Raw genomic sequence first — 22,114 nt, 5'->3', positions numbered from 1 at the left:
AGCTTCCATAGGTGTTTTCTATGCCTACAGATAAATTTATATATTACATCAATATTTTTATATCAATGGAAAATTTCCACCTTCTCCTTTTCTCAGGCTTCTCTGTAAAATATATGAAGAGATGTTTTCATACACAGAGGTGTTTGCTTGAATAGATCTTGCCTGTGTTTCTTTGTATAGCATAATCTCATTTTCAGTGTATTGTGCTGCATTTTGTTGTGATGGCTCAGAGATCTTTCCAACACATTTTTCTGTCCGATGCATTGGTCCAGTCCTCTTGGCTTTATCTATAATGGGAAAAATATGTCTGTGGTAGAAAATAAGTTCATGGACATCTTTGAATTAGTTTATTACATTACATTTAGCAAAAAGTGCAAAAAAGTTACTTGCATTGAAAAACATGTGGGCTGATGATGGTTAATTATAGTAGTGTCTACTGACACCAGCAGAGAGTTTACTGATGTGTGTTAACAGGAAGAAAAACATTTCATATATGTACTGGGAATTTAAGATATGGGGAGGGATTTTGTGTCACTTGGTCTAGAATAGTAGGGTTGAAAATTGCTCCTGGAGTTGTTGCTGTCACAGGGACACTGCCGCTGTGTGATTATTCCTGTTTGTGCCAGGATAGGTAACACGACACGTATCATCGTTAATCTTGCGATGAAATTTGGGGGTGATTTATGCCTCTGGAAGTGCAGGTGAAAGCCCCTCCTTCCACAGGGCTCCAGGAGCAGTCAGTGGGAAGTGCAGAAGTAAGGCAGGGTTTGCTAGTAGCTCCTCATGGAATGAACCATGCTCCTGGGGAGAGGCAGCCCGTTTCTGTGTGTGTTAGGGTTGATGTATGCACACCTGAGAACCTCAGGCTTTCACATGTCTTTGAAAATCCTAAATCCATAGGCATACCATGTGCCCACATATGTCATTGGGCTCTGCCAGACTCCAGCCTCGTGACTATGTTCTTCTCACCAGACCAGGATAGAAAATAATTCCCTCTTGCCTTTCCCTGTTCTTTTAATAAGCACTTGTCTCACAGATAGTCTATTTGCACCTGTTTGCCTACAGGGCCCGATGGGCCATAGGATAGAAGTGCTGATCCATCAGCCAGGGCCATTCTGCGTGCTGGGCTTGCTGCTCATCTCCGCAGGAAAGAATGAGGGGCTGTGATTCTTGGGCAAAACAGGCTGATTTCAGACCCCAGGGGACTGTAAGGCCAGAATGTGCCTGGAAATTGGTGAGATGTGCTCCTTGAGAGAGAGCTATAACGTTCTCCAGGGAGACCAGGAATAGTACAAAGCAATCTCAACAGACAGTCTCCCTTCTCCCCATTGACAAAACCAAGTTTGCTTCAGAAGACAAGGAATGAGTGTTAGGGGGAAGCCACATGGTATGTTCTTGTACAACTAAATTGTCCAGCTCAGTTGACATACTGGTGGGTCATCAGTGCCTGCAATCCTGGAAGCTATGTGTGGAACAGAAAGCTCTACTGTGCTGCTGTTTAAGGAGAGAGTTTAATTTCAGAAAAAACGGTTTAATTAAAGATGACTTTGAAGCACGCACATGAGTCCAAACCACCCTCAAATATTTGTAGACATTTTCTGTCATAATCTAAAACCTAAAATATCTGCTTTTTTTCTGATTGTTTCATCTTTACGAGAAGTTGACCCAAATGTAGTCTAGGTGCATTCTTTGGATGAAGGTTCAAATCTCCAAGAACTGAATAATCTTTTGCCATTTCGTACAGGGAAAACAATTTGTCTTAGTTCAGCTTTGGGAAGGAAAGTCTAATGTGATGCAGAATGCCCCTTAAAATAAGGGAAACCTGGTCATTCTCCTCCACAGGTCAATGGAGATAGACCACATTCATATCCATGACTTAGTATTTCCTTTTGATCTGTTGCACTGTTATGGCCTTACTGAGTGGAGACCTACCATACTATAAAGAAATCAGGGTTTCTGAAATCAAGAATTTGTCATTGATTTCATAAGATGTCTTCCAGAGAGGACAAAGATAACATAGTAGACATTCTTCTGCCCACAGGCACTACTAAGCTACAAAAAAGAGAACCAATGTTTTAGACCAGCTATTGATTGATAGAATAACATCTGCTTGATAAGAAATTCCATGAGCAAAGCTAAACCTCCTTCCCTTAGGGGGTTTAAAGAACAAGGTTGGGTTTTTTTCTCCTCATGGTCTTTTCTTCTGGAAGAACATAGCCTCACTTTCAAAAGGTGCCGTAGGTTGAGGTGGAATTAATGAAAACAGCAAAACTTTCATGATGATTCTTATTAGAAAATTGAGTAATTCTGACACAGAAGTCCTGTGGGAGAAATAACGACCAAAGAAATCTTGGCTTTTTTCCTCCTTTCAACAAGGGATGCTTTGAAACCAAAACATACATTTTTTTGACACTAGAGCCATGGAAGCACCCCAGTGTTGTGTTTTACTGCAATCAACTTCTGTGAAGCCTTTTACGCACATTAATTTTTGGTGTAATTTACAGGCAGAAGCTTCCCACTGGGCCCAATGGGAATTTGATCCCTGTAGTAAACAGAGACAGATTATTCTCCCCTGGGCCCATCTGGTCCACTGCACTCTCTGCTACTTATTTCCTTCCTTTCAAAAGAGAGAATGATGGTGTATTGATGGCTAAAGCAGGAGTCCTGGGCTTTATGTCAGGACTGCTACAAACTCCATCAAACTCACTAGTGTCTGTGCCTCCAGATTTCTCCATTTGGTCAGTAAATGGAGATAAAACTCATCTGTCAAATTAGGGCAAAGGACTCTTAGTTCACATTGTTTCCCAAATCAAAGGGTCGAACAACTTACTCCATGAGCAGTTGACACTCACGCAGCCTGGGTGAAATCAGTGCGATGCCGGTCATCCTCTGCCATCCTCTGTTTTTTTTTATGGGATTCCTGCTGAAAGGCCAAAGCAGCAGATTTACAGTGAAGATAAGGTCGGCCTTCCATTTTATTCAGGATTAACCTGGCAAGCAGGAGCACAACAGGGAGAGAAAGAGATCCTGCCATAAGCAGTTTGCTTGGCATGGTGAATGCCCACCTGTCTGCGCAGCAAAGGAGGGGAGGAGGGAGAATGGTCCACCTGACCTTTCCCTACGATTAAAATGCTGATCTGATGAAGTCAGAGGACCAAACTGAACTGCCTCTTTCAACCCTCCATTTTTCCAGGAATAAACCAGCACCATCCACATGGAGACAGTTTCTGGAGAGGCTGGGGCAAAGCAGCACTACTGCCCTGTTTTTTCTGGCCTCCTCTTTGGGAAAATCTCCTGCATTTGAGTGGCCTCTTGCCCCATGCTAAAGTTCTTTCTGCAAGTGGGTGTGAGAGAGCTGAAGATGACAAATGAGAAAGAGAATGTGTGCCTGGCTCTGTTTTTCTTTGACAATCTCTCTTCCAATAGGGCCAAGGTCATTTGATCTCCCCATAATGCACAGGGATTTCAAGGGGACAGCTGGAAGCAGACGTGCATTAAAACGACTTGCTCTCTGAGATGAAAACCATGCTTATTAGCGGTTTGTTTCAAAAGCTCCCACAGCAGCGGCTGTATCTCACTGACTGCAAACTCTGGAGGGTTTTGTCTAAAAGGTGGTTGTCTGAGTGGCTGGCTGATCAAACAGTTGGAAATCTTCCCAGCTGAGTTCCTCTGCTATGTCCTAACAAAACCTGTAGAGCACTGTTACACCAACAGGTCTCCTTGAGAACATGCTTAAATAAAATAGGACACAACAACAAATTTTTGGTGGTCTCTCCATGCTGGCAATGGATGCAGGCATTGGAGGTAGACTCCGACATAGACCAAATCTCCTACTGGATAATTGCTGAAGAATTTACCTTTCTCTCAGAGACCAGACCACCGCGACATCAAGACTGCATTTGCTCAGATCTCAGTGAGACACGTGTGGGTCTATGGGGAGATCAGAGGTCCCTTCCCATTGCTGTGCCAGCAGCAGAGGAATAAATGGCTCCTGCCAAAGGTCCCCTCTTTTCACAAGAGTCATACGCCACTGCATGTTCAGCCTGTTCTCATGTGAGAGTGTCTCAGGAGAGACAGTCCCTGGAGTTTAGTTTGGTGAAGTCCACAAGGGATCTCAGTGGAGTGAAGCTAAACAGTGTGCGGAGGATGGCACATCAGGGGACACTGTGGTCCTTGCCTCCTGGGTCAGGATGGGCTGGGTAAATGCTGCCCCTCAGACACCTGTGGGCACAGCAAGTGTCAAAGTTTGCTCCAAAAGAGCAGAAGAACCACAGTCTTGCTGCACAGAGAAGGGCACCAGTAGGAGTAAGAGCTCTCATTCATCTCTCACTTTGCAGTGTCCCTGATCTACATTAGCCTGGATCTCAGCTGAGGAGCCTCTGGGAGGACAGTGAGCTCATATTTTTAAATTTAACTCCTGTCACGTTTTCCTGGAGCACAAACGCAGCATTGGGCTCATTCGCTGAGCTAATAAAATGCCTTTTAGCTTGACTGGCCAGCACTTAGTTTACAAATGCTCCTGAGTTACTGAACTGAAGTAACAAGGGCTGAATAAAGTCCCAAACATGTCTGTCTTTAACGTGATGGCATTGGCTTGCTGCTGCTGGGTGTCTTGCAAGGCGTGGAGACTAAAGATAATAAAAAGCTTTGTTACCTTCTGGATGGAAGATGACATACCCCTGTCATACCTTTTAAAAACTTGGCAGCCTTTTCAGAGAACTGAGGGCTTTGCTTTTAGGAGATTGCTGTTTAAATGTAGATGGATGGGTCTCAGCAATGCAGTTAAACAGATGTCCTCTTTTACATTACTAGTAACAATACTTTGAATCATTAGAATTTCGAAACAGAGTTTGCTATTCATTATAGATGCCGTTTTGTTTGTTGTTTGATTTTTCACTTAGACTGGATGGGTAAAATAGGTTCATCATTTTCACTTTCAGGTTCTATCTCTTAAGAAAATAATCTGTGAATAATAATGGTTATCAGCAGTTTGTCTCCACTACCCATATCTCAATCATCATCATTATGTGTTGATTGATTAAAGACATTTTCATTGCTGAGAAAGCACTTTTGAAAGTGGGGTAGATCGACACATAAGGACACTTGTCTTGGCAAGAGAAAGGACCGGTGTTTTTCTAAACCAGAATGTATCTTATAGCGATCCTTTTCTTCAGCCTGTACAAGTCGATGTCAGACTAATGTGTAGCAAAATGGGAATGTTAGCACTGGAGTACAGAGAGAAGCCCAGACTGAACACAACATTAACCTAAGCAAGTGCCAGGGCAGACTGAGAGTAGACATAGGGACTCTTGCAGCTTTATTGTGCCTAGCCCAAGCAGGAACATCACAGAGAAGGCAAGGATAGCAGCATCTTCATTATGGCTATTTGTTTCCACATGCATATACTCACATTTGTTATAATATTCAAAAGCTGTGGTTTTATTAAATAGCGAGTATATCTGGAAATTTTCCAAGAATCTTCCAGACTCACTTGTACTTTGAGAAATGCCATTGCTTGAAAAAAACTTTAATTCCCAAATGTGCTTCTCCTTTGAAAGACAGAGCGTTCTCTGGATTGACACCCATAAAATCTTAGAAAAAAAGATAGTAGCATGTTTCGTACTGCTCTTCTGTCATCACTAGTGGAAAAGAAAACTACAGCTGAATAGAAAACACAGATCCCTCCCTATTAAGTTCGGGTGGAAGTCGTGTTAAGTAGCTGGAACAGAGTGGCATTTGAATGAAAAATTAATATTTTAAAATAGTTCAGTAACAGCTAAAGTATTATAAAATACAGGAATAAATCCAAGAAACAGCAATAAACAGTAGATGCTAACATGCATGTAGAGAACATTGTGCAAGAATGGTTAATGCCTTATAGAAAATTATTAAGAGAGTGTGAAAGACATATGCTAGGATAATTTTGGCATTAAAATACAAATAGATTAAAAAGAGGAAAAAAGTGAACCTTATAACATTAAATCGAGTCAAAATCTTTAGGTGTCATAGGTAGCTTATTGTGAAATAAGAGATGAAACCTGAGAGAATTTATCTGCAGTAGAAATTACAGAAAGAACATTAGAAATATTCAAAGGAAAGTCTAAAAGCCTTTTGCAGAGCATCACGTGTTTTGATCTATCTCAAAGTTTCCTCATTCTTTTAACACTTCCAATTTGACAGAAGCATTTTAAGGTTATATAATAATGTGTTTTACCGCTGGTTCTGCATAATAAAGTAATTGCTCTATTAGCAATGCATTAGTGAGAGGAGCAAGTGACACAAAGGAACTTTGCATCAGGAGGAACTTCTGCACAAGGAAAATCTTTTCTTTGAGAACATAGAGAGAACTTTGGCATGAAAAAAGAAAGAAAGGAAGAAAGAAAGGGAAAGAAAGGAAGAAAGTCAGAAAGAAGGAAAGAAAAAAGAAGGAAAGAAAGAAAGAAAGAGAAAGAAAAAAGCTATTTACTTTGCCAACAATATCCAAGATATTGCAGTCTCTCAGAGCATAATTCCTGCAGATATCTGGATGTGAGTACATTTTATTAGTGTGACACTAATGGTGTAGCACTGACATGAACAACCTTGCTCTAAGGTTAGGCAAAACACCTTGGAGTCTTTGTGACACAGCAGGTGAAACATGCTTTGGAAAAGGGTCAGGTCATGGTCTATGTGCTTCTTAATTCCTGTATGGATGAATTAAATGTAGCATTTCCCTTGTCTTTGGGCACAAGGATGAATTGCTTTGTAAATAGGGCTAGGACCCACTGGTGGTGAGTAGCCCTTTCTTCTCCCAGTCTGGCATTAGGATTCCTTGCAGGTGATAGGTCTTTTCTGCTGCACTTACTCCTGGGAAGTTAGGAAAAGACGACTGATCTCAGGGAAGGAAATCTTTGAACCCCCACAAATAAATGGAAGTAAGTGTGTGACTGAGACCTATAATAATTCTGTGTAGACAGTGTTTCTGCTTCATTTTATTGCAATAGCTATCTGGGCTCTGCGACCAATCCTCTTGGGTATTGACTAAGTGAATTTGCCACCATAGAGTGATATTTCTCACCAGGAAAATAAGGGACAATGAATCTTATCTTCTTGATGAGGCATGCAGTGGGGCAAGTGTTAATTAATATTTGTGAAGAAATCTGTGATCCTGTGATGAAAGGTGTTATGTTAGTGCAATTTATTGCATTAAATATAGTCAGATTCCTTGGCACAGATGATTTCCACCATGTTATTCACCACGTTATTTTGGCTAGAGATCAGCTCAGGCCAAGCTGTTACATCTCAACACCTTCAGTGTTTTGAAGACATTCAGATATAAGTTTGGAATTTGCCCATCTCTGCCTCGAAGCAGTTCAGTCCCCATAGAGTGTAGCATATATCCTTTGAGAAGAAGCCCTGAAACCCAATGAAGAGGAGTAAAGTCCTGTACAATAGCAGGTTAGAAGCTGGCTTTGGGGCACTACTTCTGCCCAGTCACCTGGATGAGCTGCCATCCATTGTGAAGGGTATGTAATCATTACAACCGGCAGTGACCTGGTGTGTTATCAAATAAAATATTGCAGGTTATTGCCCTCAAGTGCAAATAAGGATGAGAAAAACCATACCTTCAGGTCACTGCAGGCTGTGAAAAAACCACCCACCTGACTGCAGCAGGCAAGAGAGAGGGACATTTTTTGTGAGTATTTGCTATATTCCCTGGTATAAAATCCACAACTGCCGATGCATAGAGCTTGGCTTGGTGTTAAGCATCAGCCGGCATGAAAACGGCTGGTGCTTGGGTAAATGGGGTGCTAGCCATGCCTCACAGGGGTGGGCAGGAGCCAGCGAGAGGGACTCATCTCTAAGGCTTGGGAACAGGAGCAAGAACTTGTTGGACCATGTGTCTTGCTCTGGAAGGCCCTTTGGCTGCCCTGTGTACAGTTTGAGGGCTACGTGATCCCACACAGCTGCGAACGCCTTTCTTGCAGGATTAAAGAGGTCACTTAGGACACTGCCCGAACAGCAAGGTCCTTCTCTCTGAGTCTTTAAATAGACCCTTTCCCTTCCATGTCTCCTTTGAGTTTCCTGGCTTGCTCAGGCCTATCTGACTGCTCAGCAGAGGAAATCCAGATTAGGCCAAAGAAATGCACTTACTGTTTACCACAGAGGATGACAACGTCTGTGGTGGTGCTGAGGACGTTTGGATGGGTGTTTTGGGAGCAAGGGCAACAGGACTGTAACTTCTTGGGATCCTTCTAAAGCTGGATGATGGTAGTATTTTAACAAAGTGCTTCAGTAATAACAAAATCCAGGCTGTAATCACTTTAATTTGAATATTCCCTTATTCTGAGGTTGCCTAGTGATATTTCAGAGATCCCTGAACCCTTTTTTTCCCCTCAGAAATAATGATTTTATTTTTTTCTAAACCTCCATGTATCCAATACTGTAGGTAATAACCTTCCAACAACAAGAAATCACATTTAGCTGGCTGAATATTGAGGCTGAGGATGGGAGCACACAGACAAGAAACTCTCCAGGGTATTTTGGTCTCTTATTTAAATGTGCGTTTTTAGCTCCACTTAAATTAGAAAAAGCAATTTACTCTGACAAGGCACAGAACGTAAGGCACCAAACCTGGCTTCACAGTTATTGTAAGGCTGGATAGTCAGCTGTGGGAAGAAGATATCCAGCTGGCAAATCCATAATGCCAGTGGTGAGTGGCCGTGCCCAGCAGTTGGGTCTGGTACACACCTCTACCTCGCTGACGGCAGAACATCGGGAAGGGAGTCTCTGCTTTAAGTGTTAATACAGTTATCAGCGGCCCTATAGTTTCTAGAGGTCTCAGGAGAGAGTGAGGACTAATGTTTCTTGGCCCTTTACCTGGTGTTGGTTTTAGCTGGTATTAATTTTGCACCGGGATTTCTCTTCAATAGGCTTTGAGCGTAGAGAGTGAGAAATCTTACTTGCAGATGCAAGTCTCATTACACAGACAGTTAGGCTTCTGACTGCTGCTATTTGTGAGAGCAAATTTATTAAGGGTAAGAGAAGAAAGAAGGATGTATTTCGAACACGTCAAATCCTGCTTCCCTATTTAGAAACAGGCTATTTAAAAACAAACAAACTAACCAACCAGCCAACCAACCCTGGAACTGGACATCCTATTCCTTGATCTCTCTAAAAAAAAAAACAGATCTGGAAATTTGCAAGGCCAATACAGCAATAGCTTTTCTTTAAAAACAGGCTGTTTTGTTTCGTTTTGTTTTTTTTTTTTTTTTTTTTTTTTTTTCCTAAGCAGTCAAACAGCTTTGTGAGACTATTAATTTAATAGGAGTATTGGTAGAAATCATGTTAGGCATTGTCTTGCAGGAGTGACTTCTTTAATTTGGCATTTATTATTTTTGTGAGTGGAAAAGCTGCATTGTATTTCTTTCCCCAAATACAATATTTATTAGTAAATATCACACTGCACAAATTAATGCTGTGTGATTTCTTTCTGGGCATACTCCTTTTTTCAGCGTTAATGCTTAGACTCACAGCAAAGACTCTCCGTAGCCTGCGTGTCTCATTTGGAGAAATACTTGCCTTTGGGCAAAAGACATGAAAGCCCAAGAGCTACACAAAAGACTGAATTTATGGGAAGTCTTGGTTTTAAGCCAGCGCTAAAAGGGGAACTGAACCGATAGCTGCTGTCCTTCAGGTGGGACAGGAAAAATCCCATCTCTGCTGGGTCTTCAAATCTTGTGGAAAACATCCCAGGAGACTTCCCTGATGAAATGAGATTACCTGTTACTGTGGCTTAGTTGCAATTTTATAATCTTGTCTTGAGTAAATAACAGCTTGTCTTGGCATGTTCCCAGGAGCAGGACAAGGAGACAGGAGCTCCTTCCTTGCTTAATCATGGGTCAGCAAAATAACCTGAGCTGCCTGCCTGTCAAAAGGATCCTGGGATCAAGCTGCTGTCCTCCAAACCCAATGTCACTAACTAATCACTTGCTGCTTGTAATGTATCAATGACTATGAGCTGGGGTATTTTTTTATTCCTGGCTTTCTCCATCCTCCTGCTGTTTATCTATGAGGAGCTTCAGCCAAGCTAACCAAAGCCGCGGTGTTCCAGGGATTAATTCCCAGAAAGAGCTCAGAGAGGAACTATCAGCCGGGAGCTGATTAAATGCATCTGAACTCAGCCCTCTGATACTCCCGGTTGGGTGAGAAAGACAGCAGGCTTTGCTGAAGTAAGGCTAAGATTGGGGGCTCCAGCCAAAAAGTACAGCCATGCTTACCATTTTAAGTGATGGGTTTTGCTACTTTAGCCTTTGTCCAGCTGCAAGCCATGAAAGGCAGCTACAGGCTGTTGTTAATAGGTAACAATTTGGCTCTAACTTTAAATCCTTTTAGTGAAATCCTGCAGGAGGTTGTTGATTTTGTAATCTAACTTGAGCCTCTAGGAAATTTTCATTGCTCTCATTCCACCCATATACCATGAATGCATCTTCATTAGTCTATGCGCGTATAGATGTTGTATCTAACATTTGTATGTGCTGGCAGGAATGCAAAGTATTTAGCAAGAGGAATTTTACTTCTCTCTTTGCTTATGGTTTGTTCTTGAACCATCAAACATATCTTTCAATAAAAATAACTAATGTGTTTATTTTAACCAGAGCTGGGTAAGTAATTTGCATCAAAGAAATTACTCTATTCATCTTTTTTAGATCAGGCGCAAGTTGTGATTTTCTCATTTGTACTTACTGTTCAAAAAGATTTACTGAATATTTTTTGTGAATGAATTTGTTGGCAATTCATCCACAAACAGTTTAGTATGAGTATTAATTTAAACTATTGATTCTAATAGATTTCAATATCCAAATATCTTTGATGATTTTGAAAATCTCAAGCTAACTAGTCAAAATCTGAGCTGTTTATTTCAACAGGCAAGTTGCTGTCTTGCAAGACAACAGCAACTTTAGGGTTGTTTTTTCTGTGTTGTCTTGCTATTATAAATTGGACCTGTGTTCTTCTGCAGTATTCTGTATTATTCAATGGTGCTGCTAAAGTTAGTGGGAAATATATTAGAATTTGTAATGGTACTAGGTTTTTATCCACTGTTTCAGCAAACACACAAGTCATCCAATTGCCTCACTAGTGCGCTGGAGGAAGGGGAACAATGGGGCACCAGCACAGTCAGGGTTTTAGTGTTAAAACATCAAGAGTAAGTACTCAGGTAAAATATTTGGCAATATCACCCAGCTTTAATTTGCACATTTTAAAGGTTGGTCATCCATGTCCCTTCAAGTTCTTTGTTCGCCTGAGTCCCTGAATAAAGCACATGGAAAGTCAGAGGATATCTTATGTCATCACTATTTGTGTTAATGGCTTAGGAAACCCACAATCCAATCAGTTAAAATAAACAACCCAGTGTAATAGGAGCATAAATCAATGAAGACTTCATTACTGAAACCTTAGTGTGTAATCCATCCACCTACAGAGGAAAGGGATACGGAGAGGCAGCAAGACAAAATCAGAAGACAGTCTGATTTAGGCAACCCTGATATTTAAAAAGGTGCTGAGAACAGTAACTCTTCCTGGAGTCAGTAAATTTGGGGGACACTCATCACTCCTGACAGCCTGCCCCCGACTATTAAGTCCCTATGCTAAAAAATGCCAAGAAACTCTTGGGAAGAGAGCTCTGATTGCTCTTTGTTTGCTCTGGGGGACTTGAGACACCTCAGGACTGTGGACTAATGAACAAAGACATGAATTAGCAATATTAACATATGACTAAAACTCTACCTGTTACCTAGAAGTAACTGCTTTGACCCTGCTGCAGACTTTCCTCTCTGTGTCGTCCCTTAAGACAGTAACACCCCTTCTCTAAGGTAAGGGTGGCAATACTTGGTGAACCAAGAGTTACAGGATTTCATTAAAGCCACGTATTCTCTTTGTCTTGGCTCTGAAAGAAGCAGTAATCCTATCATACTGAGCCTTTCGATTTCAACACGGCTCATTAAAGGGCTGAACTTTTATGTTCAGTTCAGAGATCTCTGCTTGTTGAGTTAATGTAGTAACGAATAGAAACAGCAGGCTCTCGCTCTGGGCATGGGCCAGGTCTGAGATGGGCATGAGACATACACTTTTCCTGTGGATTTTAGCTAACAACAGAAGTCAGGTGAGTGTTCAGAAAGGCAGCAGTGCTCACAGACCCTCCTTCCCTGATTCCCCTGTTTCAGAAGTGATTCTCTGCCTGTTTGCTCCAATCTCTAATCCTCACCCAACTCCTCTTTCTTCCTTCCCCTTCCCTGACCGCATTTTGTCTCACTCCTCTGCTGATACTTTTGTCCCTGTTGCTCACTTATGCCAGCATGAAATGTGTGTTGAGCAGTTAAAGTTTGGTAGCACTGGTAATTGACCAAAACCAGTATGATGGGAATTCTGGTTTTCAGAGATTTGGAGTTTGTTTTTCTTAATAATTATGATAAAAAAAGAAATCTAAGAATACATAATGTTAAGGGTACAGAAGTTAGGAAACATCAGCACTGATGTAGATATTGCATGCAGGAGATGGCACATATAATTTGCCAATACAGCAGGAGGTTTGGTTGAAGGGAGCTGCCAAGCATCCTATGGGAGTTCTGTGACAGAAGTGGAAACCTGATTCTCCCTGCTGACAGTTACCTGCTCTGACTGTGAAGACTGACCGTTTTCCTCCTTCATTCCCTTGTCTCACTCAATGCATACCCTCCCCAACTGTAACAACGGAGGAGGAGGAGGAGGTACGATACCCAGTTCCCTAATTAACTACACAATCCTCAGCACCATGTCAGCTTGTGCTGTGACTTTAGCAGGGATCCATTGGAAAAAAAGTGCATTTGCATTAATAGTCATTATTACAGATCTGAATTAGATTTCCCCAATATTCTTTCTAGAGTTTGTTTTTGCTAGGTGTTACTTCTCAATTCCTTGTCTTAATATTCAGTTGCATAATGTTAAATATGTCAGAAAATGGTTGAGTCAATTTGGCTGGTGAAATGATCCAAGAATACATACTAGTAGGTTAAGTTTCTGAAGCACTTCAACATTCAGAAACATAGGAGCCATATATTTGTAAGATATCATTCTACTGCAATAATTTAATGGGAGATAAAGTGATTCCATTATAGTTTATTTGATCCTGAGGTTCTTCAGGATCAAGGCTACACAAATGCAAGTTTTCTATTATAGTGGAAATCTGTATTGTGCTGTATTGTATCTATACAGAAATTAAAAGATCTAGGACTTAAGCAAAATCCCTCATACAGCAATACAGACTGGTCATTAATTCTTCAGTCTCAGCAGTGAAATCTGGTTGGAGGAGGATTAAAGAAGGGGTCTAGTGTATCGCACAGATGGATGGTAGTTATCATGTGTTTCCTTCTCCTCAAGTACAGTATACCTTATTTCTTCTAGTGCAAAATTTAAAGTGAATCTAAAGCTGAACGTGTGATGTCAAGGTATGGTGCTTACTTGGTCTTGATTAAAAACAAGTTTAGGGCATCTTTCTACTCCCCAAATTCCTGGCTTCCATGTGGTTGCAGCTGCAAAGCTGCAAAGACAGGGAAATTTTATTGTAAATGAGATTGATATAATTTAAAGATATTCCTCCTTAACTGCCAGTAATAAGGGATGCTGTCATGGAAAATCACCCCACATTTAACATTTCTGTGTGATACAGAATTTCCTTAACTTTGAGGTAGCCAGACCAAACCAAAAAAGAGAGATGTAATTTAGATGTAAATTCTGCAGAAATGCCACTGTATATTAAATATTGTGTAGTATGATCAGTATGTCTGTCAAAGGCTTTTAAAATGTGTTATCAATATGATTCCACACATTCACTGGCTAGATGGCACAAAACGTACTCAGTATCCAAACAAGGCTCTCAGTGTCTCTGCACCACCTGATGCACTGCAGCCCTATGTAGCATGAAGTTCACTGTTCTGAACTGATCCCTATGTTTGTTGTGTTTCCATTTCAGACCTCCCGTGACAAAGATGTCATCCTGCATATTCTCAGTGTCCTCACTGACTTGCTCTCTCTGGGTAAGGAAGCAAAGCTCTGGGGCAATGCCTGCGGGCTAGGGGCAGAAAGGGGGTCCTCAAATAGGTCAGGGAATTCATACCTGCATAAACTTGGCCAGCTGTTTGCAAGGTGAACAAAACATGAATTGTGTCTACAGATCAGCAGTCCTTACCCCTGTGTTTGGAAAACTGAGATTTTTCAGTAAGTTAAATAAAAAAAAAAAGCCCCAGAGAAAGTCTCAAATTTATTTTTTTTTTTTGTTTAAAAGATGCCTGCGAGTTTCAAAGTATTTTATAATCCCTGGCAGTCAACCGCTGGAAATGTTCACCAGTGTCACTGGAGAGAGGGCCGTGAGACAGGGCCTGACTTCCCAGAGCACATGGGAAAGAATGGAGAGAGTTCAGCATCTCCCCAAAAGGCACCTCCACCTTGAGCTTGCAGGGAAGGCATGCTGCTGCATATGCCAGAGCCACGTGAAAAAGTGAATTGGCAAAAGAACTGAAAAAATAATTAAGTTTCTTTTCCCTCCTGCTCCACCTCAAAAATGTCATTTGCTAAGCAATTCTCAACCCACCCAAGCTGCTAGGCTGCAGGGGCTGCATCGGTGAGTTCTGGAGCCTCCTGTGCTCCCCACTCCTTGGAGCCCCACTGCAAACACTGCCGATCCAGCTGGGCCTCGCTTTTGAAGCCCTGCAGTGTTGTTCCTCAGCTAGATGGAAGGATTGCCTACAGGGAGGATAGAAGGTGCTGTCTCTCCTCCAGTAGCTGGACATACAGCTTCCTCCAACCATGGAGCCTGAAGTCGCTGCTGAAGTCACCCATTAATCAGGGTTTGTTGACACAGTAGGGCTCACAGGATAATGTGTGGTTTCTTTGGAGACCTAGGTTGGTTTGAAAGCTGTATCCAAAGCTTCCCTAGGGTTCCTTTTCATTTGGCAGAAGTCCATTGCAGCTTTAGTCCTTTGCTTATTTAATTTCCAGTATGTAAGAAAAGATCACTGAGCCTTCTGCTCCTTTGAAACCTGTCGGTGTCTCTGCTTATTCCTCTCTGCTGCATTTCAATGCACAATGAAAAACTTCTGCAGGACATGGGTTTGTAAAGATAACGACAGCCGGAGCAAGAAGCAGCAGAGCGCATAGTTTCACCATGCAGCTGTTAGCCATGCCTCCAGGCCAGGGGCACCTGAGATCCACGGTCAGTTCTGCAAATGCCCTTGCGTTTATAGCAATAAGTCACCGTTGGAAGGCCGTGGGAGCTTTGTGTGCTCCACGTGGGGTGAGGGTTTGTGATAGCTGTGGCTCAGGGAAGGGATGCTCTGAGCAGAGTCTCTCCTTTTCTCCCCAGGGACCGGCCGGAGGATTCACTACGTGATCAGCAAGGGGGGCAGCGAGGCACTGCTGCAGGCTTTCGCCGCCGCTGCCCGGACCGAGCCACCCGACCACAGCACCCTCCTGCCCCTGCTTCGCCTCCTGGCCAGGGTCGGCCAACGAGGTACTGCTGAGTGGTGGGGAACTTCTTCGGTGGGGGGCTCAGAACTAACGGGCAGCCCCAGCAATAATCAGCACTGGGATGTGCCTGATAGACAGCTGCGAGTTTGTTTTTGGGGTGTGCTGCTTGTCTGCGGTTTGGCCAGGTACAGATCCTGCAACAAGGCAGGGAGGGCGTACACGCGCATGGAGCTGAAAAAGTCAAGGCCCTGAATTTTAGGAAAGCAAAATTCCAACTGTTCAAGGAGTCAGTCAATAGTACCCCTGGGAAAGTGCCCTCAGGGTCAAGGTTGCAGAACAGAGCTGGCAGTTCTTTAAGGACTCTTTCCATAGAGCGTAAGAGCTCTCGATCCCCATGTGTAAGAAATCAGGAAAGGAAGGCAAGAGACTGGCATGGCTGAGTCAAGACCTTCTGGTCAAACTAAGGAGCAAGAAGGATATGTAAGGGCAGTGGATGCAAGGACAGGTATCCTGAGAAGAGTATAGGGACATTGCCTGGTTGTGTGGGGATGGGGTCAGGAAGGCCAAGGCGTAGCTGGAGCTGAGCTTGGCAAAGGACTCAAAAAATAATAGGATGGGCTTCTCTAAGTGTGTCAGCCAGAAAAGGAATGTCAAAGAAAGTGTACCCCTCCTGGTGAACTGGCAAACTGGTAACAACGGATGAGGAGAAAGCTGAGGTACTCAACAACTTTTTTGCCTCAGTCTTCACTGGCAGCCTCTCTTCCCACACCTCTCCAGTGAATGAACCTCAAGGCAGGGACTGGGGGAGCAAAGTCCCTCCCACTGTAAGAGAAGATGAGGTTTGAGACCACCTGAGGAACCTGAACATACATAAGCCCATGGGACCTGACGAGATGCATTCCAGAATCCTGAGGGAATTGGCTGATGTAGTTGCCAAGCCACTGTCCATGATATCTGAAAAGTTGTGGCAGTCAGGTGAAGTTCCCAGTGACTGGAAAAAGGAAAACATTGCACCCATTGTTAAAAATGATAGAAAGGAAGACCCTGGGAACTACTGACCTGTCAGCCTCACCTCTGTGCCTGGGAAGATCATGGAACAGATCCTCCTAGAAGCTACATTAAGGCACATGGAAGACAGGGAGGTGATTTGAGACATCCAGCATGGCTTCACCAAGGGCAAGCCTTGCCTGACCAACCTAGTAGCCTTCTGTGATCAGTGGACAAAGGAAGAGCTATGGATGTCATCTAGTTGGACTTCTGTAAGGCTTTTGACATGGTCGCCGTCAACATCCTTCTCTCTCCATTGGAGAGATACGGATTTGATGGATGGACTATTCAGTAGATAAGGAATTGGTTGGATGGTCACATCCAGAGAGTAGTGGTCAATGGCTCAATGTCTGGAAGGATATCAGTGATGAGTGGCGTCTCTCAGGGGTCCATATTGGGACCAGTACTGTTTAATATCTTCATCAATGTCATAGACAGCAGGATCAAGTGCACCCTCAGCATATTTGCAGATGACACCAAGCTGAGTGGTGCAGTTGACACACCTGAGGGATGGAATGCCATTCAGAGGGACCTGAACAAGCTCAAGAAGTGGGTCCATGTGAACCTCATGAGGTTGTGCAAGGTCCTGCACCTGGCTTGGGACAACCCCTGGTATCAATACAATCTCGGGGATGAAGGGATTGAGAGCAGCCCTGCCGAGAAGGACTTGGGGGTGCTGGTGGATGAAAAGCTGGACATGAGACAGCAATGTGCGCTTGCAGCCCACAGAGCCAACCATACCCTGGGCTGCATAAAAAGCAGTGTGGCTAGCATGTTGAGGGAGGTGATTCTGCCCCTCTGCTCTGGTGAGACCTCACCTGGGGTACTGTGTTCAGCTCCGAGATCCTCAGTACAGGAAAAATATGGACCTGTTGCAGCAGGTCCAGATGCTAGCCACAAAAATCATCAGAGGGATGGAACATCTCTCCTGTGAGGAGAGGTTAAGAGAGTTGAAGTTGTTTAGCCTGGAGAAGAGAAGGCTCTGGGGAGACCTTATTGTGGCCTTTAAGTACTTACAGGGAGCTTATAAGAAAGATGGGGACAGACTTTTTAGTAGAGCCTTTTGTGGTAGGACAAGGAGTAATGGTTTTAAACTAAAAGAGGGTAGATTCAGACTAGATATGAGGAAGAAATTTTTATGATGAGGGTGGTGAGGCACTGAACAGGTTATCCAGAGAGGTAGTAGATGCCCCATCCCTGGAAACGTTCAAGGTCTGAGCAACCTGATCTAGTGGAAGACGTCCCTGCACGTTGCAGGGGTGGTTGGACTAGGTGACCTTTAAAGGTCCCTTCCAACCCAAACCAGTCTATGATTCTACGATTTGTATATGGTGACTCTAGGAAAATCCCATGTTTTCCTGTTTTCAGTGAGAATAATGTTGATAATTGATACATTTGAATGCCTTTGTCATGACCTCTTGAGTTATAAGTTCTGGTGTGAATATGTTTATCAGCACTGCTGCAGAGACCTGATCTTTGTAATACTTTGATTCTTATTATGCTTTTTACAGATAGGAAGTTTGGGCTGAAAGTGCAGAAGGCAGAAGCAACTGATATAATACTGAGCTTGGCAAGAAGAAACCTGGGCCACCACCTGCACCTCACCCACTGCCTCTGGGTCCTGCGGGTTTGTGCTTCTAATGGTGAGTGCCAGGATTTTCCTCTTTTCCTCTGTGTGACAACCCCCAGAATTCTTTTTTAGTTATTTCAGTGCAAAGAAACATTCCTGATTAAGGTTGGTGCCTGCATGCACCGTTAATATACAGAATCAAGCACAAAAGCCAGAATAACCATAGAAAGAGGTGCTCCCCAAGGGACCTATACAGCCTTTACAGTGTATATCTTTCGTGGACTATGAAAATAAAAGTGCTGTAGTGAAAAATATTCATGGCAATGATCTCCTATTCTAGAATACAGACAGTCAACTCCTTTGCTCTGAGACTTAGGTACCTTAAGTCTCTATGTAGTTCCCATTACCATAACAGCCAAATGTCTCCCTATTGTTGATTGTATTGATTTTCAGAGCAGCTCCACAAGGAAGTAAAAGATGTGTGGACAAACAGAGGGAGAGATAAATCAGTTATTCATTCAAGGTCCCTCAGGAAGTACGTATTAGATCCCAGTCGTCTGTCTAGTATCCCCCTCCCCCATGTATTCTCCCAGCTTTCCTTGCTTGGCAATGCCCTCATATTAAATGATTCAAGCAATGGGATTTCCAGTATTCTTTCCCAGGATCATTACAGAGTCATACAGGCTTTCCCTGCTACAGAGCACTGAGTTTGTCAGCACAAATTTCCCTTTCTAACCCTTTCCTCTCCCTCCCCACATCCCTCACCCAGCAGATAATTCTTGACGGCTATCCCGTCTGCAGTCTGCTATATGCATCTTAAGATTTAGCACTCCTGGCGCCCAGCCCTGAAGGTCCCTTCTTTCTGTACAGGAGCTAGCTTCATGCAATGGGCTTTCTCAGGCAAGCAGCCAAGCCTCAACATTCAACCCCTCTCCCTGTGATAAGCAGTATTTGAAAGGCTGAGTGTGACTGAAAATGCAGCCAAGGCCAGAAGCTGAAACGTGCCTTTATTTGGGTTTCACAGCTGTGTAGTGACCCTGTGCTGCCTCCCACCCAAAATGATTATCTACACACTTTCCTGCTCCCTGCTTCAGTGCACCTGCATCCCAATTCAGCTGCAGTTTTTGCAGAGGTTTTAGGATGCACACTGCAGCCTGGCCTCCTTTCTGTTAATGTCAGACCCCAGAAACTCACCTCTGCTCCTTTGCTGGAGCATCTGTTACTCTTCAGGTATCTCCAGCACTCTCCAGGTGTGTTTCCCCCTTCCATGAGTAACTCTGACTTTGTGGGCTCTGTGGCCCAGCTGGGAAGATGCAGGGGAGGTTAGATGAAGCTCTGTGTGGATGTGGTACCAAACTAGGAGACTACATGCTCCCAACCTTAAAAATTGTTCTTATGGAGTGAAACTAAGAGAATCCAGAAGCATATAAAACTCTGAGAGTGCTTAGGTATGAAAGCAGAAAAGATGAGTCCTTGTCACAATCTCATGCATCAGTTCTTTGCTCTGGTTTGCTCCCTTCGCAATCGCTGCTACCAGTTGTGTGTGACAGCCCACGTCCCGCTCTGGGGCAGGATGAGTTCGAGCAGTCTTGTCCACCACCTTGTCTCTAATGAATTACTAGCTAGTGTGAAAGTAGCTGGCAAGCCTTGCAAAGCTTTCCATCACAGGACAACTTGGCGGAGACACGGTAGGACTGCAGGAGATGATGGGCCCTCTGGCAGCTCTCTGATGACCACTGGAAGATATTTACAAAACAGCCAAAACCCAGCAGTGGGCAGGCAGCCAGGTCTCCCTCTGGCTGCTGTTGATTACTGATCCTTCCACCCTGTTCACTTGCATTTAATATTTCAGGGCTGTACTTGTCCCTTCTTTACGCAGAGAACCTGTCTCATAGTGGGGAGGTCTGGCTAAACACCCAGTTTATGCATCAGGCATTTTTGGAATTGATTACAAAATCTATCTACAAAAGTTCCTAGTGTGTTAGCAAGTGAAGGATTAAAGGTACAATTGGCCTAGCTGAAATTAAGCTGCATTCAGAAGCACGCCTCCCCCCAAAACCCACTTCCATACTGCTGAATAATAGCCCAGAAAGAAAACTCTGCCCTCCATGCTCTTATGAAATAAACTGTCCTCATGGAGCTGCCTGTGGGAAATGTGGAACGAATTTGAGCCCTGTCATTTTGCTGGGAGATGACCCTATTTAACATGATTTGTTCTCTGGAGAGTACAATATTTATAGGAAAAGGGGCTTTAGGGAACTTGGGGAAGAACTGCAGGGCTATTTTTGCATCTGATCTTGGCTCAGATTGTGTCCACAGACAGCTTTGTGCTTCAGTTTCTGTGTTTGTAAAACAACCTGTGAAGTCCAGTTGGGAGCCCAGAGAAATCTGCTCACAGCCCCAGGGGCAGCTACTCCCTTTCCCTCATCACCTCTAAACATAATGTTGCAGACCGCCTGCTTCAGATCTGATTGCTTTTCTCTTTTATTGGCTTAGTTACCACAGGAACTACACTTGGCATCAATGGAGCCATGGAGCTGCTTTTCAAAGTCATCACCCCCTACAGCAAGAGAAACGTCAGGACAGTCAGGTAGGCAGTAGCCCCAAGGGAACTCATCTTTCCAGGACAGCAAGAAATAAAATTTTGGTTCCACTTGAAGAGGCAAAGAAATCAGAAATGGATGCACAATTTCCACTCACTTTAAATCTGCAGGGTTTTTTAAGAGGCAGAAATAGTTCCCTGAAGGACACATTAATGCCATGATTCATCATATGATTCATGCTGGTGGCCATTTATTTGTAGTGTACCCTATACAGTGATGGCAGTTTGATTGCAAGGTATCGTACTTCATTTCCCAGTCAGGATTGGATTTTGAGAAGCAGGTGCTGGCAGCAGACAAACCGCTCCTGCCTACCCCTTAGCAAGAACCTCCTGCCACCAGCCCGGGGGCAGGTACAGTGAAATCGTGACAGTGCTGCCTCATCCTCCTTTTGCAGACAGTTATCACCAGGACATCGTGATATTTCTGAAGTATGACAGTTCTTACTAGTATCAATCTCAGTCTGTTTTTAAGCCCATCCCAAATATTTCAAATAGTTTTTTTTTCTGAGGACAGCAAGTCCATTTTATGTCTCCATCTTAATGCTGAACATTAGTCCGCAAGTTGTCCATCCTGACCACTTCCTCCGATGCCTTTCAAGGCAAACTTTGTAATGTGGAAAAACATCCACAGGACATAACACATTTCTGTGGCTTGCTCATTACAAACAGGAGGAAGACTTTGCTGCTATGAGCTCTGCCCACACAATTGCATTTGCTTAAGCAACGCAGAACCTGCCAGTTCTCCTTCTTAGACATGCAATGCCTTGTGGAGCACATAGGTCCTACTTGTTCATGTACATCTCAGCAAGGACATGGCAACATTCAGTCAGTTTTGGCTTCTGCCTGGACCTGAAATGAGTGCTGTTCATGGCTGGTGATTACTGAGGGAGTAGCTTTAGATTGAGCATTGCACGTAGGTGAGAAGTGGATGGACAGACATGGCACAACAGTTTGACGACTACTTGCTTAGCCGTGGTTGAAGTGGGGGTCAATCGATCTGGATGAGGGCAACAGTAAATAATGTCCATCCTGCTGTTACCATCAAAGACTGATACCAGTTCTGCCAATATCGCCAGTTACTCAACACGTTGCATGAGAAGGAATTTGAATTGATTTCCACTAGCCACAAGTGATGAACTTGCAGGTCAACACATGGTACTGTTGTTTGCTAAATGCAGCATTCTTTCAGTTCTTCTGCCTACATGTCTGCGGCTATATAAGAATTTGAACACTTTGCTTTGCTAAATAAGATACTGAGTGGGCCCAGCAGATGCACAACTTCCTGCAGCTGCCTTGCTAATGGAAGCCAACTCACTTTTGCCTGCATTTTTGGCTTTCTAGTACAGTGCCAAGTACCTGGAACTGCTTCACAGCTTCAGTTGTGTCTTAGCTAGGCTACCTGTGATTCCTCTGCG

The 22,114-nt window shown here is 43.5% G+C and overlaps 1 protein-coding gene across 1 annotated transcript in view; it reads left to right on the top strand.

The window, feature by feature from the left end:
• Positions 1-13,358: 13,358 nt before the first annotated feature.
• The window catches only part of AGBL1 (AGBL carboxypeptidase 1), a 273,863-nt gene continuing 265,107 nt past the window's right edge, over positions 13,359-22,114 (top strand). The window contains exons 1-5 of the mRNA XM_049812577.1: positions 13,359-13,394; positions 13,988-14,051; positions 15,377-15,523; positions 18,039-18,170; positions 20,594-20,687. Coding sequence (XP_049668534.1) covers positions 13,359-13,394; positions 13,988-14,051; positions 15,377-15,523; positions 18,039-18,170; positions 20,594-20,687 — 473 coding nt within the window. The remainder of the gene's footprint in view (positions 13,395-13,987; positions 14,052-15,376; positions 15,524-18,038; positions 18,171-20,593; positions 20,688-22,114) is intronic.

This window comes from Accipiter gentilis, chromosome 10 (assembly GCF_929443795.1).
Source record: "Accipiter gentilis chromosome 10, bAccGen1.1, whole genome shotgun sequence".
In the NCBI taxonomy this organism is placed as follows: Eukaryota; Metazoa; Chordata; class Aves; order Accipitriformes; family Accipitridae; genus Astur; species Astur gentilis.
This window is presented reverse-complemented; position numbering and strand designations above follow the sequence as displayed.